This window comes from Nyctereutes procyonoides, unplaced genomic scaffold (genome assembly GCF_905146905.1).
Source record: "Nyctereutes procyonoides isolate TBG_1078 unplaced genomic scaffold, NYPRO_anot_genome, whole genome shotgun sequence".
Lineage (NCBI taxonomy): Eukaryota > Metazoa > Chordata > Mammalia > Carnivora > Canidae > Nyctereutes > Nyctereutes procyonoides.
This window is the reverse complement of record NW_026575146.1, coordinates 80,270,700-80,284,579: the sequence shown is the minus strand read 5'-3', so window position 1 is coordinate 80,284,579 and position 13,880 is coordinate 80,270,700. Positions and strand designations below refer to the sequence as shown.

General features: G+C 56.8%; 2 protein-coding genes across 3 annotated transcripts; one reads left to right on the top strand and one right to left on the bottom strand.

Annotated features, from left to right (window-relative positions):
- Positions 1-56: 56 nt before the first annotated feature.
- On the bottom strand, positions 57-9,861 carry SARS2 (seryl-tRNA synthetase 2, mitochondrial). Its single transcript, XM_055310324.1, has 16 exons — positions 9,463-9,861; positions 6,488-6,583; positions 5,085-5,114; positions 4,395-4,535; positions 4,259-4,313; positions 3,816-3,879; positions 3,483-3,588; positions 2,602-2,649; positions 2,281-2,389; positions 1,964-2,009; positions 1,793-1,880; positions 1,601-1,710; positions 973-1,066; positions 792-884; positions 614-679; positions 57-526 (listed from the first exon to the last, which is right to left on the bottom strand). The coding sequence occupies exons 1-16, from the start codon at positions 9,727-9,729 to the stop codon at positions 383-385; spliced, it is 1,557 nt and encodes a 518-aa protein (XP_055166299.1). The 5' UTR covers positions 9,730-9,861; the 3' UTR covers positions 57-382.
- A 96-nt stretch (positions 9,862-9,957) lies between these two features.
- Positions 9,958-13,169, top strand: MRPS12 (mitochondrial ribosomal protein S12). 2 transcript variants are annotated; one of them, XM_055310329.1, is made up of 3 exons: positions 9,958-10,008; positions 10,299-10,366; positions 12,485-13,169. In XM_055310329.1, exons 2-3 carry the CDS (start codon positions 10,318-10,320, stop codon positions 12,853-12,855), a joined length of 420 nt encoding a protein of 139 aa, XP_055166304.1. In that variant the 5' UTR covers positions 9,958-10,008; positions 10,299-10,317; the 3' UTR covers positions 12,856-13,169. The 2 variants fall into 2 exon arrangements, with proteins under 2 accessions (XP_055166304.1, XP_055166305.1); XM_055310330.1 differs by lacking the exon at positions 9,958-10,008 and adding an exon at positions 10,023-10,045.
- Positions 13,170-13,880: the final 711 nt, after the last annotated feature.

The following is a 13,880-nucleotide window of genomic DNA, read 5'->3' as shown; positions in this document are numbered from 1 at the left end:
GCCCAGCATCCCCAGCTAGTCGGCCAGGGTCCTTTGCCCACAGATCCACAAAGGCCTTGGTTCTGACCATTTATTGGGGACTTTCTGCTACATCCTGAGGGAGGGAAGGAAGGAGGGCTGGGGACTCTTCCTCTCCTTCCCTGTCCTTACAACCGTCAAGTCCCCAGATGTCCTGCTTTCTGGTGCAGGGTTGGGCTGACCTGATGACAGGGTCACTGGCTGGTTCTGAGGAAATCAGGGAAGAAGGGAAGGGGCCCAGGCACGGAGCTGACACGAGGAATGCAGATGTCAGGACAGGCTCAGGAAAATAGGTCCTGGGTTTCCAGAGTCCCCTGGGCTCCAGGAAGCAGCGACAGCCCTGCTGACTGATGAGAGTGAGCTCTCAGCTCGGAACAGGCTGGCCAGGGAGCCTGGACTTCTGGGGCTGGTTGGGGCCGATGTACTGGAGAGGCACGTGAGTGGGGACGGTGATCCGATCGGTGCCAAGGTAGGGCTGGAGGGCAGGGGGCACGAGGACGGAGCCATCCTGGGGACAGAGCAGGCCTCAGGACGCTGCCAGTGCCCCAGGCCTCCCCCCCTCTGCCTCCCTGAGGGCGATCCTTCCACCCCTCACCTCTTGCTGGTTGCTCTCCAGGAGGGCGATGAGGAGGCGAGGGACAGCACAGGCCGTGGCGTTCACCTGGGAGAGAGTTATGCTCACGTCCATGTGATGACCTCTACCAGCCCGGGAGAGGCTGAGGCCTAAGAAGGGAGGCTGTGGGGACGGTGGGCAGGGGGGTGCGGGTGCTCACCGTGTGGGCGAACTGCAGTTCCCCGGCCTCCTTCTGGAACATGATGTGCAGCCGGCGGCTCTGGAAGTCCGTGCAGTTGGAGGCGCTGGTGACCTGGGTAAGGGGGTGGGCCAAGAGGGTCAGCTGTGGGGGATCCCGTTCCCTGTCCCCACTGCGTGTCCCCACCATAGTGGGGGCTCACCTCGCCAAAGCGGCCGCGGCCTGGCATCCAGGCCTCGATATCAAACTTGCGGTAGGCGGGAAGGCCCAGTTCCTGGGTGGGCATGTCCAGGACGCTGCAGCCCAAGAGACAGTTGTGGTGAAGGTCAGAGGATAAGGAGGGGAGGCACGGGTGGTGGAGGAGGTGGTAGGAGGCGGCACGGTGTCAGGGGGCAGGAGTGGAGCAGATGGAGCGAAAGGTGCCACTCTTAGCACCCTGGGTTTGTAACAGGTAACCAAGGAGAAAGCCCACATCCCCCAGCCTCTCTGGAAGCCTGACAGATGAGGCAGGAGGGCGCGGGGCTGCCTGCCAGGTCCTGCCCAAAAGGGAAGGGGCAGTGAGGAGCCCCTGGGGTGCAGCGCAGATGGGGCAGCACCTAGGGATGGGAGCCATGAGATGGAAGGGGCCCGGGTCTCCACCCCGGAGCGCCCCGCGCTGCCTTGGCTGCCGTCTCCGTCCTGTGGCCTACACGGGATTTTAGACTGACACACACCCTGTATATATTCCTACTATGGGAAAAGGGGCCGGAGGGAGGGGGTGTGAGGGTGTTCACGGTGAGGGAGCACTAGCCAGCCCGTCCCTCCTCCCTCACCCCTGCCCTTCTCCGCACCGGAAGTGCAGGCCCAGCTCTGTCAAGATCTCCATCTGCAGGGACAGGAACTCATCCAGCAGCTGTGAGCTCTGCTCCAGACCAGGGCCTGTCACCCCAAACATCTCCACCTGGGGCAGTGCAGTGGGCACACGGGTCAGGAGGCCCTGGGTCATTGCGGAGGCCCTCCTCCCCGGTCCCGGCTACACCAACCTTGGTGAAGTGGTGTACTCGATACAGTCCCCGTGGCTCCTTCCCTGTGTCTGTCTCGGCCCGGTAGCAGGTACTAGAACAAACCATCCTGGGGGAGCCAGGGAGGTGGAGTCAGGGAGGGGAGAAGGAACGTCACAGGTGGGGACATGTTCTACAGGAACCAGGCATCACCTGATCGGCAGATCCCTGAAGGCCACGGAGTGGTCCATGAAGTAGCCTAGGGAGAGAGGGGGACAGGATGGGTCAGCCAGGGCACCACCCACTCAGGAAACCTCTGGGAGAATTAGAAAAGGTGTCCCCTCTGGTATGTGGCTGGATCCTTACTGCGCTGTTGTGCAGTAAACGACCTACACAACTGTACGTGTTGGCCCTGGGGTCACTGAGACGTCCTAGGCAGGTGGTCATCACCCCTAGGATGGCCCTGGTTGTCCCCCTGCAATCTCTGGAGACATCCTCACCCCTGCTGTTGCCTCCAGGCAGGTGCTTACCTGCAAGCCCCACCTCTGCTGTCCCAGCCAGGTTGAGGTCTTCAAAGCGGGAGGGGTCGATGTTGTAAATCTGGGATGGGTTGGCATTTGGCGTCATCCCACAGCCTTCCTGGGGAGGCCAAGCCATTGAGGTCAGGGGACAGATGACCTCGGCCTCCATGTTGCAGTCACAACCCCTGGTCCTTCCCCGGAAGCTTCTAGAATTGCCCTGGACCCTCAACCCAGTCCCAGGGTGGCCTCTGCCGGGGAGACAGGCTGTTCTTTATGAGCGGGGTCCCCAGAACAGGGCCTGGCACACAGCCGGGCGTGGGGAGCACTCACAAACACAGCTCCTCGGAGGAGGTCTGGCACCGTCATGGGGGTGAAGCCCTGTGAAGAGGAAGGGGCTGGCTGAGGCGCACGGCCTGGACCCTCACCAGGCCCCAAGCTCAGACCTGAAGAAGCGACACTGCAGAGCAGGTCCATAGCTCCCACCTGTCCTTCTAAAACCCGTCCCGCCTCAGAGGAAACCGAGGAAGGCCCGAGTGGGGGGGCTTGGAGCCGTCCCTGGGCCCCCTCTCTGCTGGCGCTTCATGGTTTCCTCGCTCAGTTCATCCCGCCCAGGGTAGTGAGAGGTGGCGAAAGCTTTCTGTGGCTCCCCAGTGCCCTCCGGAAATGCCCGAGTCCCTTGCCGCCGCCTACACCCCACGCCTCCAGCTCCTGTTTCAGCAGCACGTTTCCCGACACCGACACCCCCTCTATGCTGCGGGCAGGCACTGAGGTCACACAGATCTGGGGCCAGCTCCAGGCAGCGGCCATCAGATCCTGGACTAGTTGCGCCCCCTGGAGGCCTTAATTTCTCCATCTCTGAAGTGGAGGTAATAATAGCACCTACACCTAACCTTGCTTTAAGAATTAAACGTCTTAACACGCCTAAAGTGGGAGCCTGGGTGGCTCAGTGGATGAGCATCTGCCTTCGGCTTAGGTCGTGACCTGGGGTCCTGGGATCGAGTCCCGCATCAGGTTCCCTACATGGAGCCTGCTTCTCCCTCTGCCTCTCTGTGTCTCTCATCAATCAATAAATAAAACCTTAAAAAAAGAATACACCTAAAGCTCTGTAACCAGTGACTGGAGCAGAGGTTACCCCCCACCTCCCCACCTTGAGCCTTTGAGTCTGTGTCAGTGTCACCCCCTCCAGGCAGCCCGCCCATCCTGGCCCATACCCGGTGGATGAGCTTGTTGAGTGTGAAGTTGACCAGGCCGTGCTGCAGGAGGGCACCAGCCCCACGCAGGTAATAGGAGCGGTGGCCGGACACATGGGACAGGCGCCTGGGAGACAGATGGGCGGACAGGCGGGTGCGTGTGGGCTGGGGCTGGTGGGGGGCAAGGGCGGCTCTTCTGCACCCCAGGGCAGAGGCCAGCTGCCAGGCGGGGGACCAGGCATCAAACATTCATGCGGGGTGAGGCCCTGGTGGCTGCACACCTGGTGCTGAGCCAGCTGCTGGGGCGGGGGGGGGGGGGGGGGGGCGGGGAGGGCCGCGAGCGGGCGGGCTCACTTCTGCCGGAGGATGTCGAGTTTCTCTGCGATTTCCAGGTGGCCCCGGGGTTGGAAGGAGAAAGCTGGATCGGGATGAAAAGCTGGATTAGAGAGACGGTGGGGAGGAGCGGCAGCGAGAGAGAGAGACACGGGGAGAGAGGAGAGGAAGGGAGGGGAGATGGTGGCAGAGACGGGACTGGCAAGCATAGAGAGCGATGGAGAGAGACACAAAGCAGAGAGAGAAAAGGGGCGAGAGGGTAAGGGGGAGAGAACATTAGGAAGAAGAAAGAGGGAGGTCGAAAGAGAGCCAGAGCCAAAGCCAGAGCCAGAGGGGAGTCAGGCAGGAAAACCCAAGGGAATCAGGGGCCCGAGTGAGACGGGACACCCAGAGGAGACAGGGCAGAGGAGGGGAGCACCGGGACTCTACAGGCTCCAGCCGCATCCGACCCCGGGGCCCCCCACCTGGCTTGTCTCCGACCACGTGGAGCACTCGGGCCTGGCTCTCGTCCCCGGTGGGCTGCAGAGAGACAGCGGGGGGTCCTGAGGAAGGTGGTCCCAGGCGGGCCCCGGGGCTCCCCCACGGCCCATCTCCGCTCACCACATCCGGGTGGGTCCGGTTGGGCAGCTTCAGCGCCTGTAGGTAGAACTGCTCCTTGAGCTGGGTCTCCTTGGGGTACAGGACCGTGAGCTGCTTGCGGATCTCCCGGCCATGTGCCCGCAGACTCTGATACTGGGGGTCCTGGGGGCGGGGCAGGCGGCGTCAGCTCAGGAAGGGGCAGGGTCCCTCAACCACTCTGACCTCGAGCAGAGCCTCGACCTTGCTGGGAGAGCCTCTGTGGTGGACACCCATTGTCTCTTTGGCCCAACGTCCTGAATTTCCTTCTGGGAAATTCCCTCACCTCACTTCACCACCACGTGGTATATCCAGTGGGTCATGGACTCAGGCCCGGCCTACCAGAACATTCCACTGCCTTGGCCACAGTGATTGGCTCAAAGACAGGCACGTGACCCAAGCGCCAGGACTATGGGTGCGGCTATGGGGGGGAAGTGGTCCCCTTGGCGCCCCAGCCAGCCTCCCCTTTCCTCTGAGGGGAGAAAGTTGGTCTGGGAACGAGAGGGAAGTAGAACCAAGTATGGAGCCAGGCCCTGGAGCCAGCCTCTTGTTTCATGAACGAACAGATTCACCTGGATGGACAATCCTGTTGTCTTCTGTTACAATGTAGGAATCGGGACTCACTTGGCACCTGCCCGCTCCCCCCAGGGATGGGACATCAGCCCCCTGTAGTACCTGCTGCACTTGACTGTTGTCCTGGTTTACCTGGTAGAAGAGAGGCGGAGGCGGTGATTAGGTTCGTGGGCCCGGAAGAAGGGGAAAAAAACAAGGGGTGTAAGGTCAAACAGGGGCAGGGGGTCAGGGGTAGGTGTGTGGAAGGGGTTCTGAATTCCTTGCTCTGCAGGAGCCTGGCCGGACAGACCTTCCTCTGCTCTGTGCCTCAGTTTCTCTATCAGGAAAGCTGGGAGGAGGCAAGACAACTGACAGTAATCACACCTGCCGCTCCGTTGACTGAGAGCCATGTCACACCTGTCTCTGCAGAGGCCTCTCATGTGGTCCTGTCTCTCCATAACCTACTCCATGATGTGGGCATCGGTAAATGACAAAACCGAGACTTGGAGACGTAAAGTCTGTGAACGTGCGACTTCCTACGACCCCGAGCAGCAGACGGAATCAGGCAGACCTGGGTCTGAACGTGAGGTGTCTCCCGGATGCGTGTCCTCGGGCAAATCTCGTCCCTCCTCCGAGCCTCGGGATTCCCATCTGTGAAATGGGCTAATCGGACGTCCCCAGCAGGGCTGCTGCATGGCTTCCGTGAGATGAGTTAGCACTCACTGAACATTTAACTGTGGTCACTTTTGTTGTCTGCACTGGCTGCCGGCCTGTGACGCATGTAGCCCGGGGCCTGGTGCGCAGGTCCCAGTGTCACAGGGAGATGTAATGAGTCTTGCAATTGGCCTTCGAGGGGAGGGGTGGGTGGAAAGCAGCCCGAATGCTTGGGTGCGAACCCTGCCTCTGCCACTTCTTTCTGGCTGTGACACTGAGGCACATTTTAACATCCTGGGGCCCCGGCTGTGTCAGTTGTAAATTGGGTCTGTGCTGTTCCTGTGTCACAGACTCGTGAGGGTCGCACCCAGAACAGTGCCTGGCACGCAGTGATTGCTATATAAATGTCTGCTGTTAATTTTAGGATTACTTTTCTGCCCCCATGGCAGACGTTATTGGCCATCTAACCCAAGACTATCTGCCCTTCCTTCTCCAATCCCACAGACACCTGACTCAGTTTACCCTCCCTGGGCACCCTGTAGTTCAGGGAACATGGGCTAAGCCAGGGGCTGCCTCTCAAGGAGTCCTAAGGCCACTGTAGTAACTCCATCCCTCCTACTGATGACAGGTGTGGGTGTCGGGTGTCTGGGCCCATGAGGCATGAAGGGACCCTGCTGGATGCTTCAGGAAAGGCCTCCCTGCTCTTGAAAAAGGACATGTGAGCCACCGAAGTCCTGCTTTCTGCCTTTGGCAAAGTCATGCAAAGAGACGCGGTACCGCGGTACTACGCCAGCCATCGTGGACTGCGAGAGGGGAAACTGAGGTCGAATCAGCACAGTGAAGCCCCCCCCACCTAGGACCCCCATGCTCACCAGCAGGGCCCGTACTGCCTCAGCCACAGTCCCCTTCTCTTCCTCCAGACTCCGGATCTGCTCCTGCAGCTGCCTCAGCTCCTGCCATGTTGAGATCTGGGGGTGGACACAGAGGGAAAGGTGTGAAGTGGTCTCTGTCTCCTGCCCCTTCTCGCTGGAGCCTGGCCCTCTGGCCACCTGGACCCCAGTGGCCCATCTCCCCTCCTGCCCTCCCATGCTAGAGCTCCCTGGTGTAAGGCATGTGGCTGCCCAGAATTTAGATACATTTCCCAGCCTCCCTTGCAGCTGCGTGTGCTCCTGGGTCCAAGACCAACCAATGGACATGAGTGGGCATGTGAGTCTTGGGTCACCTCCTTAAAGATAAGTCCCCATGCTGGACTTTCTGTCTCTCACTCCCTTGGACTGGATGATGGACTCTGAGGAGGGTCAAACCGGGTAGCATCCTAAGGGATGCGGAGCAAGAAGATGAAAGGACCCTCCATGCTGAAGGGCATGAGCTGAGGCCCTGCCAGCACTCACCTCTGAGTCTCACAGATGCGAAGCAGCCTCTGTCCTACGGTGTGTGCTAAACCTGTCCCCTCCACATGCAGGCTCAGCTCTCGTTCATGGGCACCCCTACTGCTGTCTGCTGTGAGGTCCTTCTGTGAGCCCACATCCCTGGGCAAACCCCATTGACCTCTCTGGCTGCAGTTCTCCCTTTGACAAAATGGGGCAAACAGCACAGCCCTACCCTCTGGGGCTGGAAGCCAGAAGGGGAGAGCAGGCCACAAAGTGGTTGGCTACCCATTGGGTGGCTCCCCCGGATGTCCCCTGAACACTTCACCACTCACTACGTGTAAGAGTGCCTTGAGGAAAAGCATCTCTCCCCCAGATCTGGCCCACAAACTCCCATCCCCCACCCCAGAGCCCTGAGCCTCCTGCTGGATGCCACCCCAGCTCTGTGGCCAGGTACCATGTCCTGACCTTTCTGCCTCAGGAACATCCATCAGGTCTGTCCTCCTCCCATCCCTTAACTCCTGCCCCAATCTAGATCCTGTCCTCTCCCATGAGGACCCCTGTGCCAGCCTCTCAGCCTGCAGGCTCACCTCCTCCAGCCAGAGTTCCTACACAATCCCTCTCCTGCCTGAAAGCACCCATAGCTCCCCAGGGTTCCTAGGAACAATTCACATGCCTTCTTATTGCCCATAAAGCCACATGCCATATTTTTCTTCAAACTTCATGCCCTAAAGAAGTTTTGCAAGCTTTAGGATGTGATCCATTAGTAGGTTATGAATAATTTAGGATCTCTAAACCAGCACTTTAGAAGGCTATGGTAGGGGTGCCTAGGTGGCTCAGTTGGTCAAGTGTCTAACTTTGGCTCAGGTCATGATTGCAGGGTCCTAGATCCAGCCCTGTGTCAGGCTCTGCACTCAACAGGCAGATTGCTTCTACCTCTCCCTCTGCTCCCCTGCTACGTTCATGCACTCACTCTCTCTCTCTCTCATAAATAAATAAAATCTTAAAAAAAAAAATAGGGATGCCAGGGTGTCTCAGTGGTTGAGCATCTGCCTTCGGCTCAGGACGTGATCCCGGCGTCCTGGGATTGAGTCCTGCACTGGGCTCCGTGCAGGAAGCCTGCTTCTCCTTCTGCCTATGTCTCTGCCTCTATCTGTGTATGTCTTTCACGAATAAATTTTTTTTTTTACGAATAAATTTTTTAAAAAGATCTTTAAATAAATAAAGAAATGGCTATGGTAAGTAAAATATACATAAAATTTGCCATTTTAACCATTTTTAAGTGTATAGTTCAGTGGCATTAACTACATTTGCAACGCTAAGCAGCCCTCTCCACCAGCCACCTCTGGAACTTTATCTTCCCAAGCTGAAACTCTACACCAACTTCCCATTCCCCGCTCTCCCCAGCCCCTGGCAACCACCACTCTATTTTCCGTCTCTGTGAATTTGACTACTCTAGGTACCATGTATGAATGGAATCATACAGTTTTGTCTTTTTGTGATAGCCTTATTTCACTTAGCATAACGTCCTCAAGGTTCTTTCATGTTGTAGCACGTGTCACAATGTCCTTCCCTTTTTACTGAATCATATCCCACTGTAACGCATGTACCACATTTTGTGTATCTATTCAGCCATCCATGGGCACTTGGGTCGCTTCCATCTTTCGGCTCCTGTAAATAATCCTGCTATGAACATGGGTACGCAAATACCTGTTCAAGTGCCTGCTTTGACTTCTTTGGGGAATATACCCGGAAGTGGGATTGCTGGATAATATGGTAATTCCATGTTTAATTTCTTGAGGAACAGCCACACTTTTTAAGTAATTTTTCTGGGCCTTAGTTTCTCCTCTAATGAGGGCCATCATGGCACCATAGGGTGGTTGTGAAACTGAAATGAGGCAAAAATGTACAGAGCCCTTAGAACAGGACCATCCTTAGCACCCCAGCAAGGTCTAGCAATATGGTGACTCTGCTTCTCGTTCCGTGGCAGGTAGTATTATATTATTTACCCCCTTATCCTCAACACATAGTAGATGCTGGGACATAGTAGATGCTGCTGAAATAGCTGCAGGTAGAACGATTCATTCATTAAATATTTGGCTGCCTGCTACCTGTGGGGCAGGGGCAGGACTCTACCTCTTACTCTCCAAAGGCAGATCCCTCCACCTTCTGATTTACACCCCACCCCTTCATTTTTTGCCCCTTTCCCCCATTTTTTTGTGGTCTTAAGCCTGGCATGTGGGAAGTTCCTAAGCGCAAAGCAGGTATTCAGCACGCTTTACGAAACAGACGCATCATGGGCGTGTAGACACGAGGACCCTGGCACTCCGTGCATAACTGGCACAGACGTGGGTGCCAAGCACGTGTTGGCTAAACCTGGGAAAGAACTAACATTCCTGCGATAGGTTCGCCCCCTGCCGGAGGGTCTCCTGCAAGCCCAGCGCGGCCCCGCGGCTGACGGCCGGCGCAAGCGCACTCACGATCGCGGGCAGGTCTTCCGGCCGCAGCTCCCCCTTGCGGAGCTGCAGGGCGCGCGCGGCCTCTTCCGGGCATGCGCACAGGCGCTCCATGTCCAGCTCAGGGAGCGCGCTGTAGCCCTCGCGCGCGTGCTCGTACAGGAGGTTCCGGTCTCGTCTCTCCGTGGCGAAAATTCTCCTCGGGCTATGGCTGCGGACGCAGCCTCTCCGGGGCCGAAGACCCCGACCAGCCACCAAAGGCCACAAGCGGCGCGCCATGGACGCAGCCATCTTGGACAGGGGACAAGGAGTCGCGCACCCTTTGCCCCGCCCACTCCGCGTTTAGACCAATTGCAAAGCAGCTGCGACCCGGGAAGGCGGTGAGCGCCGCTCCCGTCTGCGACGCAGGTCGGCAGAAAAAACTGACCGAGATTGACTCTCTCGCTGACCAATCGTGGTCTACGCCCCGCCCCCTCAGCGTACACGACAGGCAGATCCAGCCAATCCCTGGCAGGGTGGCCTCCGGGCGGGGCTAGAGGTCGCTTCCTCGCGCCTGCGGACCTTGCTAGGGTGGGTGATGGAGCCCCTGCTTCTCAGGACCTCCCGGGTCTCTCCTCAGTTTCCCTTCTGTGTGCGGGGGGTGGGGGGTGGGGAGAGGTTGCTGGGTGCCCGGAGTCTACTCAGAGCGAAAGAAAAATTGACGGAGGGAATTTGTGTCAGCAGCGTGAGGGGTTAGACTGTCAGGAAATTCCTCGGATTTAAATCCGAAGGCTCTGAGGACGGGATGGGGAGGATTTGGGCCCTGCCCGGGCTACGGCCAGTCCACTTTTCCTTCCTGATTCTCTTATCCTCCATCGCAGGGAACCTGCAGACGGCGGGATGTCCTGGTCCGGCCTTCTCCGTGGCCTCCGCGCGTCCCTAAGTTATGGTAAGTTGGGATCTCGAGCTGCAGAGACGCAGCCGGACGAGGGTTTTCCGCGCTGGGACTTGGGTGCCTCTGCCGCAGCCCCCGGGGAATCGCGGTTTAAAACTAGGGATGCGTGGTGGGTGTTAGCAGAGCTCGCGCTGCAGGGGTGACGGGGGAAGTCGTTGCATTGGGGGCGTCGTCGGGTCGGTTGGGTCAATTATTGATTTCTTCAGCAAATACTTATTAAATACCACCCCCCCCCCCCCGGGTGGGTGAGACATCCAAGCAAAGCGTTTAACTCATTCGTCCAGCTGGTATTTTTCAAGATCCTAGTGTGTGCCAGGTACGGAGGGGGATGCTTAATTTACGTCCTTACTGGCTCTAGGGACATCACATCCTTCTCCTGGCCATGCCCTTTACGAGGTATTTCAGTCACTTATTCACTCTTTGCAGATATTTATTAAGCACTTTCTGGTTGCCACACCCTGCCAGGGAACTAGGGTAGATTTTTTTTAATTTTTATTTTTTTAAGATTTTATTTACCCATGAGAGACCTACAGAGGGGTAGAGACGCAGGTAGAGGGAGAAGCAGGCTCCCTGCGGGGAGCCTGATGCGGGATTCGATCTCAGGATCACAAGCTGAGCTAAAGGCAGGTGCTCAACCACTGAGCCATCCAGGTGTCCCAACTCTGGGCTGGCTTGACATGTGTCTCTCAGGGTAGCCCCTCATACATGTACTCGGGGGGCGGGGGGTAGGTGTGATTATGGTGCCTGTGACACAGTGAGGACATGGAGGGGCAGAGTCTTGCTTAAGGCATACCACTTGGAAGAGGCTATCACCAAGAGGAAGAAGGGGAATGTCTCATCCCTTTTAAGGATTTTGCTGTAATTTGACACGTAAGGAGACATGGAAATAGACATAGGGCCAGGACTGGCCCTGGATATGGAGGGACTGTAAAGTTTGGGTGCCAAAAGGCATCCATGCTAGTTACAGGAAAAGGATAACCTAAAGCCCTGAACTGGGAGCCCCAAGAGGGTGTGCCAAGGGCTGTCTCTGTCACCACAGTGCCTCCAGGATTGGGGCCAAGACAGGGTGCTCAATGAATGCTGAAGAGGATGCAGTTATGGTCGTATCTTCTGACATCCTACATCCTACATCCTATCCATAAGCAAGTCCCATCAGTCTGCCTTGGAAATATATAGCTCTGCTCCCCCCACCCTCAGTCTTCTTAGTAGGCTGCAGCCACACTGGTCTTTCTTCCTTTTTTTTTTTTTTTTTAAGATTTTATTTATTTATTCATGAGAGACAGAGAGACAGACACAGGCAGAGGGAGAAGCAGGCTCCCTGTGGGGACCCCAATGTGGGACTCGATCCTGGGACCCTGGGATCACAACCCGGACCGAAGGTGGTGCTAAACCGCTGAGCCACCCAGGCTGCCCGACTGGTCTTTCTGTTGGTGTGTCTAGGGACACTGGCTGGAGCAGGATGAGCAAGGGGGCTAGTAGGAGAGATGAAGGTCAGGGAAGTAATGGGGGCAGATCAACTGGGGCCTCATGGGCCATGGGAAGGACTTTGGCTCTTCCCTAAGTCAGAGGGCTCTGAGCAGGGGAGGGACATGGCCCAGGTGTCCACAGGGTCCCTCCAGCTGCATGTGGGGACTAGAGTGTAGGAGGAGGGAGGAGTAGGGATCAAGAGACGAGCCTGGACAGGCCCAGAGGCGATGCAGTGGAGAGAGGAAGGGGTCTATATGAAAGTTCAGCTGACATCATCTACTTATGGGGGCTGGAAGTGAGTATGACAGGGAGGAGGAGGGACCCCTCCCCAAAATATCCCGTTGGGTTGCTCTGGAGATGGCGTGAGTCAAGGTGGGTACAGTGCACAGAATAGTCCCTGACATGGTGTCAATCTGTTCGCTTTTATTATTATTTTTAAGCAGGATTAAAGTCAGTACCTTCCTTGCAGCATAAAATGAGTTAATCCACATTAAATGTTTAAAACAGAACCTGACACTACTCCTATTTGTGACCGCCCCTAGACGTAAACACATCCTTGTAAAGTGCTTGGAACAGTGCCCAGAACTCTTACCCCTTTACTGGGATAATAACCACCCCCTATTGTCCCCGGTTGTGTGTCTCCAGGCCAAGCCCTGGCCTCCCAGCTGTGGACCACCCGCACCATGGCCACCCTGAACCAGATGCATCGCCGGGGGCTTCCGAAGTGGCCGCCTCCACCTTTGGGCCCCACGGCTGGCCGGCCGCAGCTGAAGGGAGTGGTTTTGCGCACATTCATCCGAAAGCCCAAGAAACCCAACTCGGCCAACCGCAAGTGCTGCCGTGTGCGGCTCAGCACAGGCCGAGAGGCTGTATGCTTCATCCCCGGAGAGGGTCACAGCCTGCAGGAGCACCACGTCGTGCTCGTGCAGGGTGGCCGCACCCAGGACCTGCCTGGTGTGAAGCTCACTGTTGTGCGTGGCAAGTATGACTGTGGCCATGTGCAGAAGAAGAAGTGACTGTCCAGGCCGCAGCAGGCTGGGGTTCACCCAGAACAGGATCTTCCTCTCTGGAGGCCTGCAGTATTCTTGGGAAGCTATTCCAGTTCTGGAAGCACCTGGTCCTGGGTTCAAGTCCTGGCTTCGCCTCTTCCATCTGGAACACTGCTTGCCCATAGGGGTTCTGGATGTGAGTTAGGAAAAGCACCCCTCTGTCTACACCCTTGCCTTCCTTGTGTAGTGCATTGACTCGGGACCTCTTCTGCTGAGATAAGGAAGGCCCTGTACTGCCGTCTCTGGGAAGGGGTTGCAATAAATACAGACATACACACCCCCATGGTTGTAATGTGAACCCTTTTGCACAATATTTGCCCGCTGCGTGGTATTAGCCACTGACGTCCCTTATGGGCTTCAGTTTTCTCCAGAAAATAGCTCTACCCATAGTATCCTCCTTGTTGGGTTTGGTGAAGATTAAATTTGTTGCTCTGAGTACATGACATGCAGGTGGCTACTCTCTTGGGAGTTTTGGAGTCAGGTAGGCAGCACCAAGGTCCATTTCCCTTTCCTGCAGGCCCAGGATCTGGGCAAGGACAGACGACAGGTCCTTCAGCTTCCTATCTGTGGAAGGGGTATTGAAAGGATTGGATGGGATGCACTGCTGCCTGCCTGGGAGCTGTTCTGGGTTATTTTCAGACTCACACGCACCTGGGTCTGAATCCTGGCTCTCCCTCTTTGTTCTGTGACTTTGGATATGTTTGTTCCTCCCTTAAGAAGTGGCACCAAGAGTAATACTGACCTCACCTGACCACGTGCTTGGCCATGTTAGATTTTACCATTTGGGAGCTGTCCTATCATTGGGCTTGGTGCAGGTCCTGCTTCCCCTGCTTACCTACCGGGTGACCTTGGGCAGGCCATTTAAACTCTGAGCCTGTTTCCTCCTGGACCAAATAACAGCGCCTGCCTTCCATTTACTGCATGGAGCTTTGTACACCTAAAGTTCTCATGGTTGGAAACATCCCACAAGGCCTTTTAGGATCAGGGCTGGG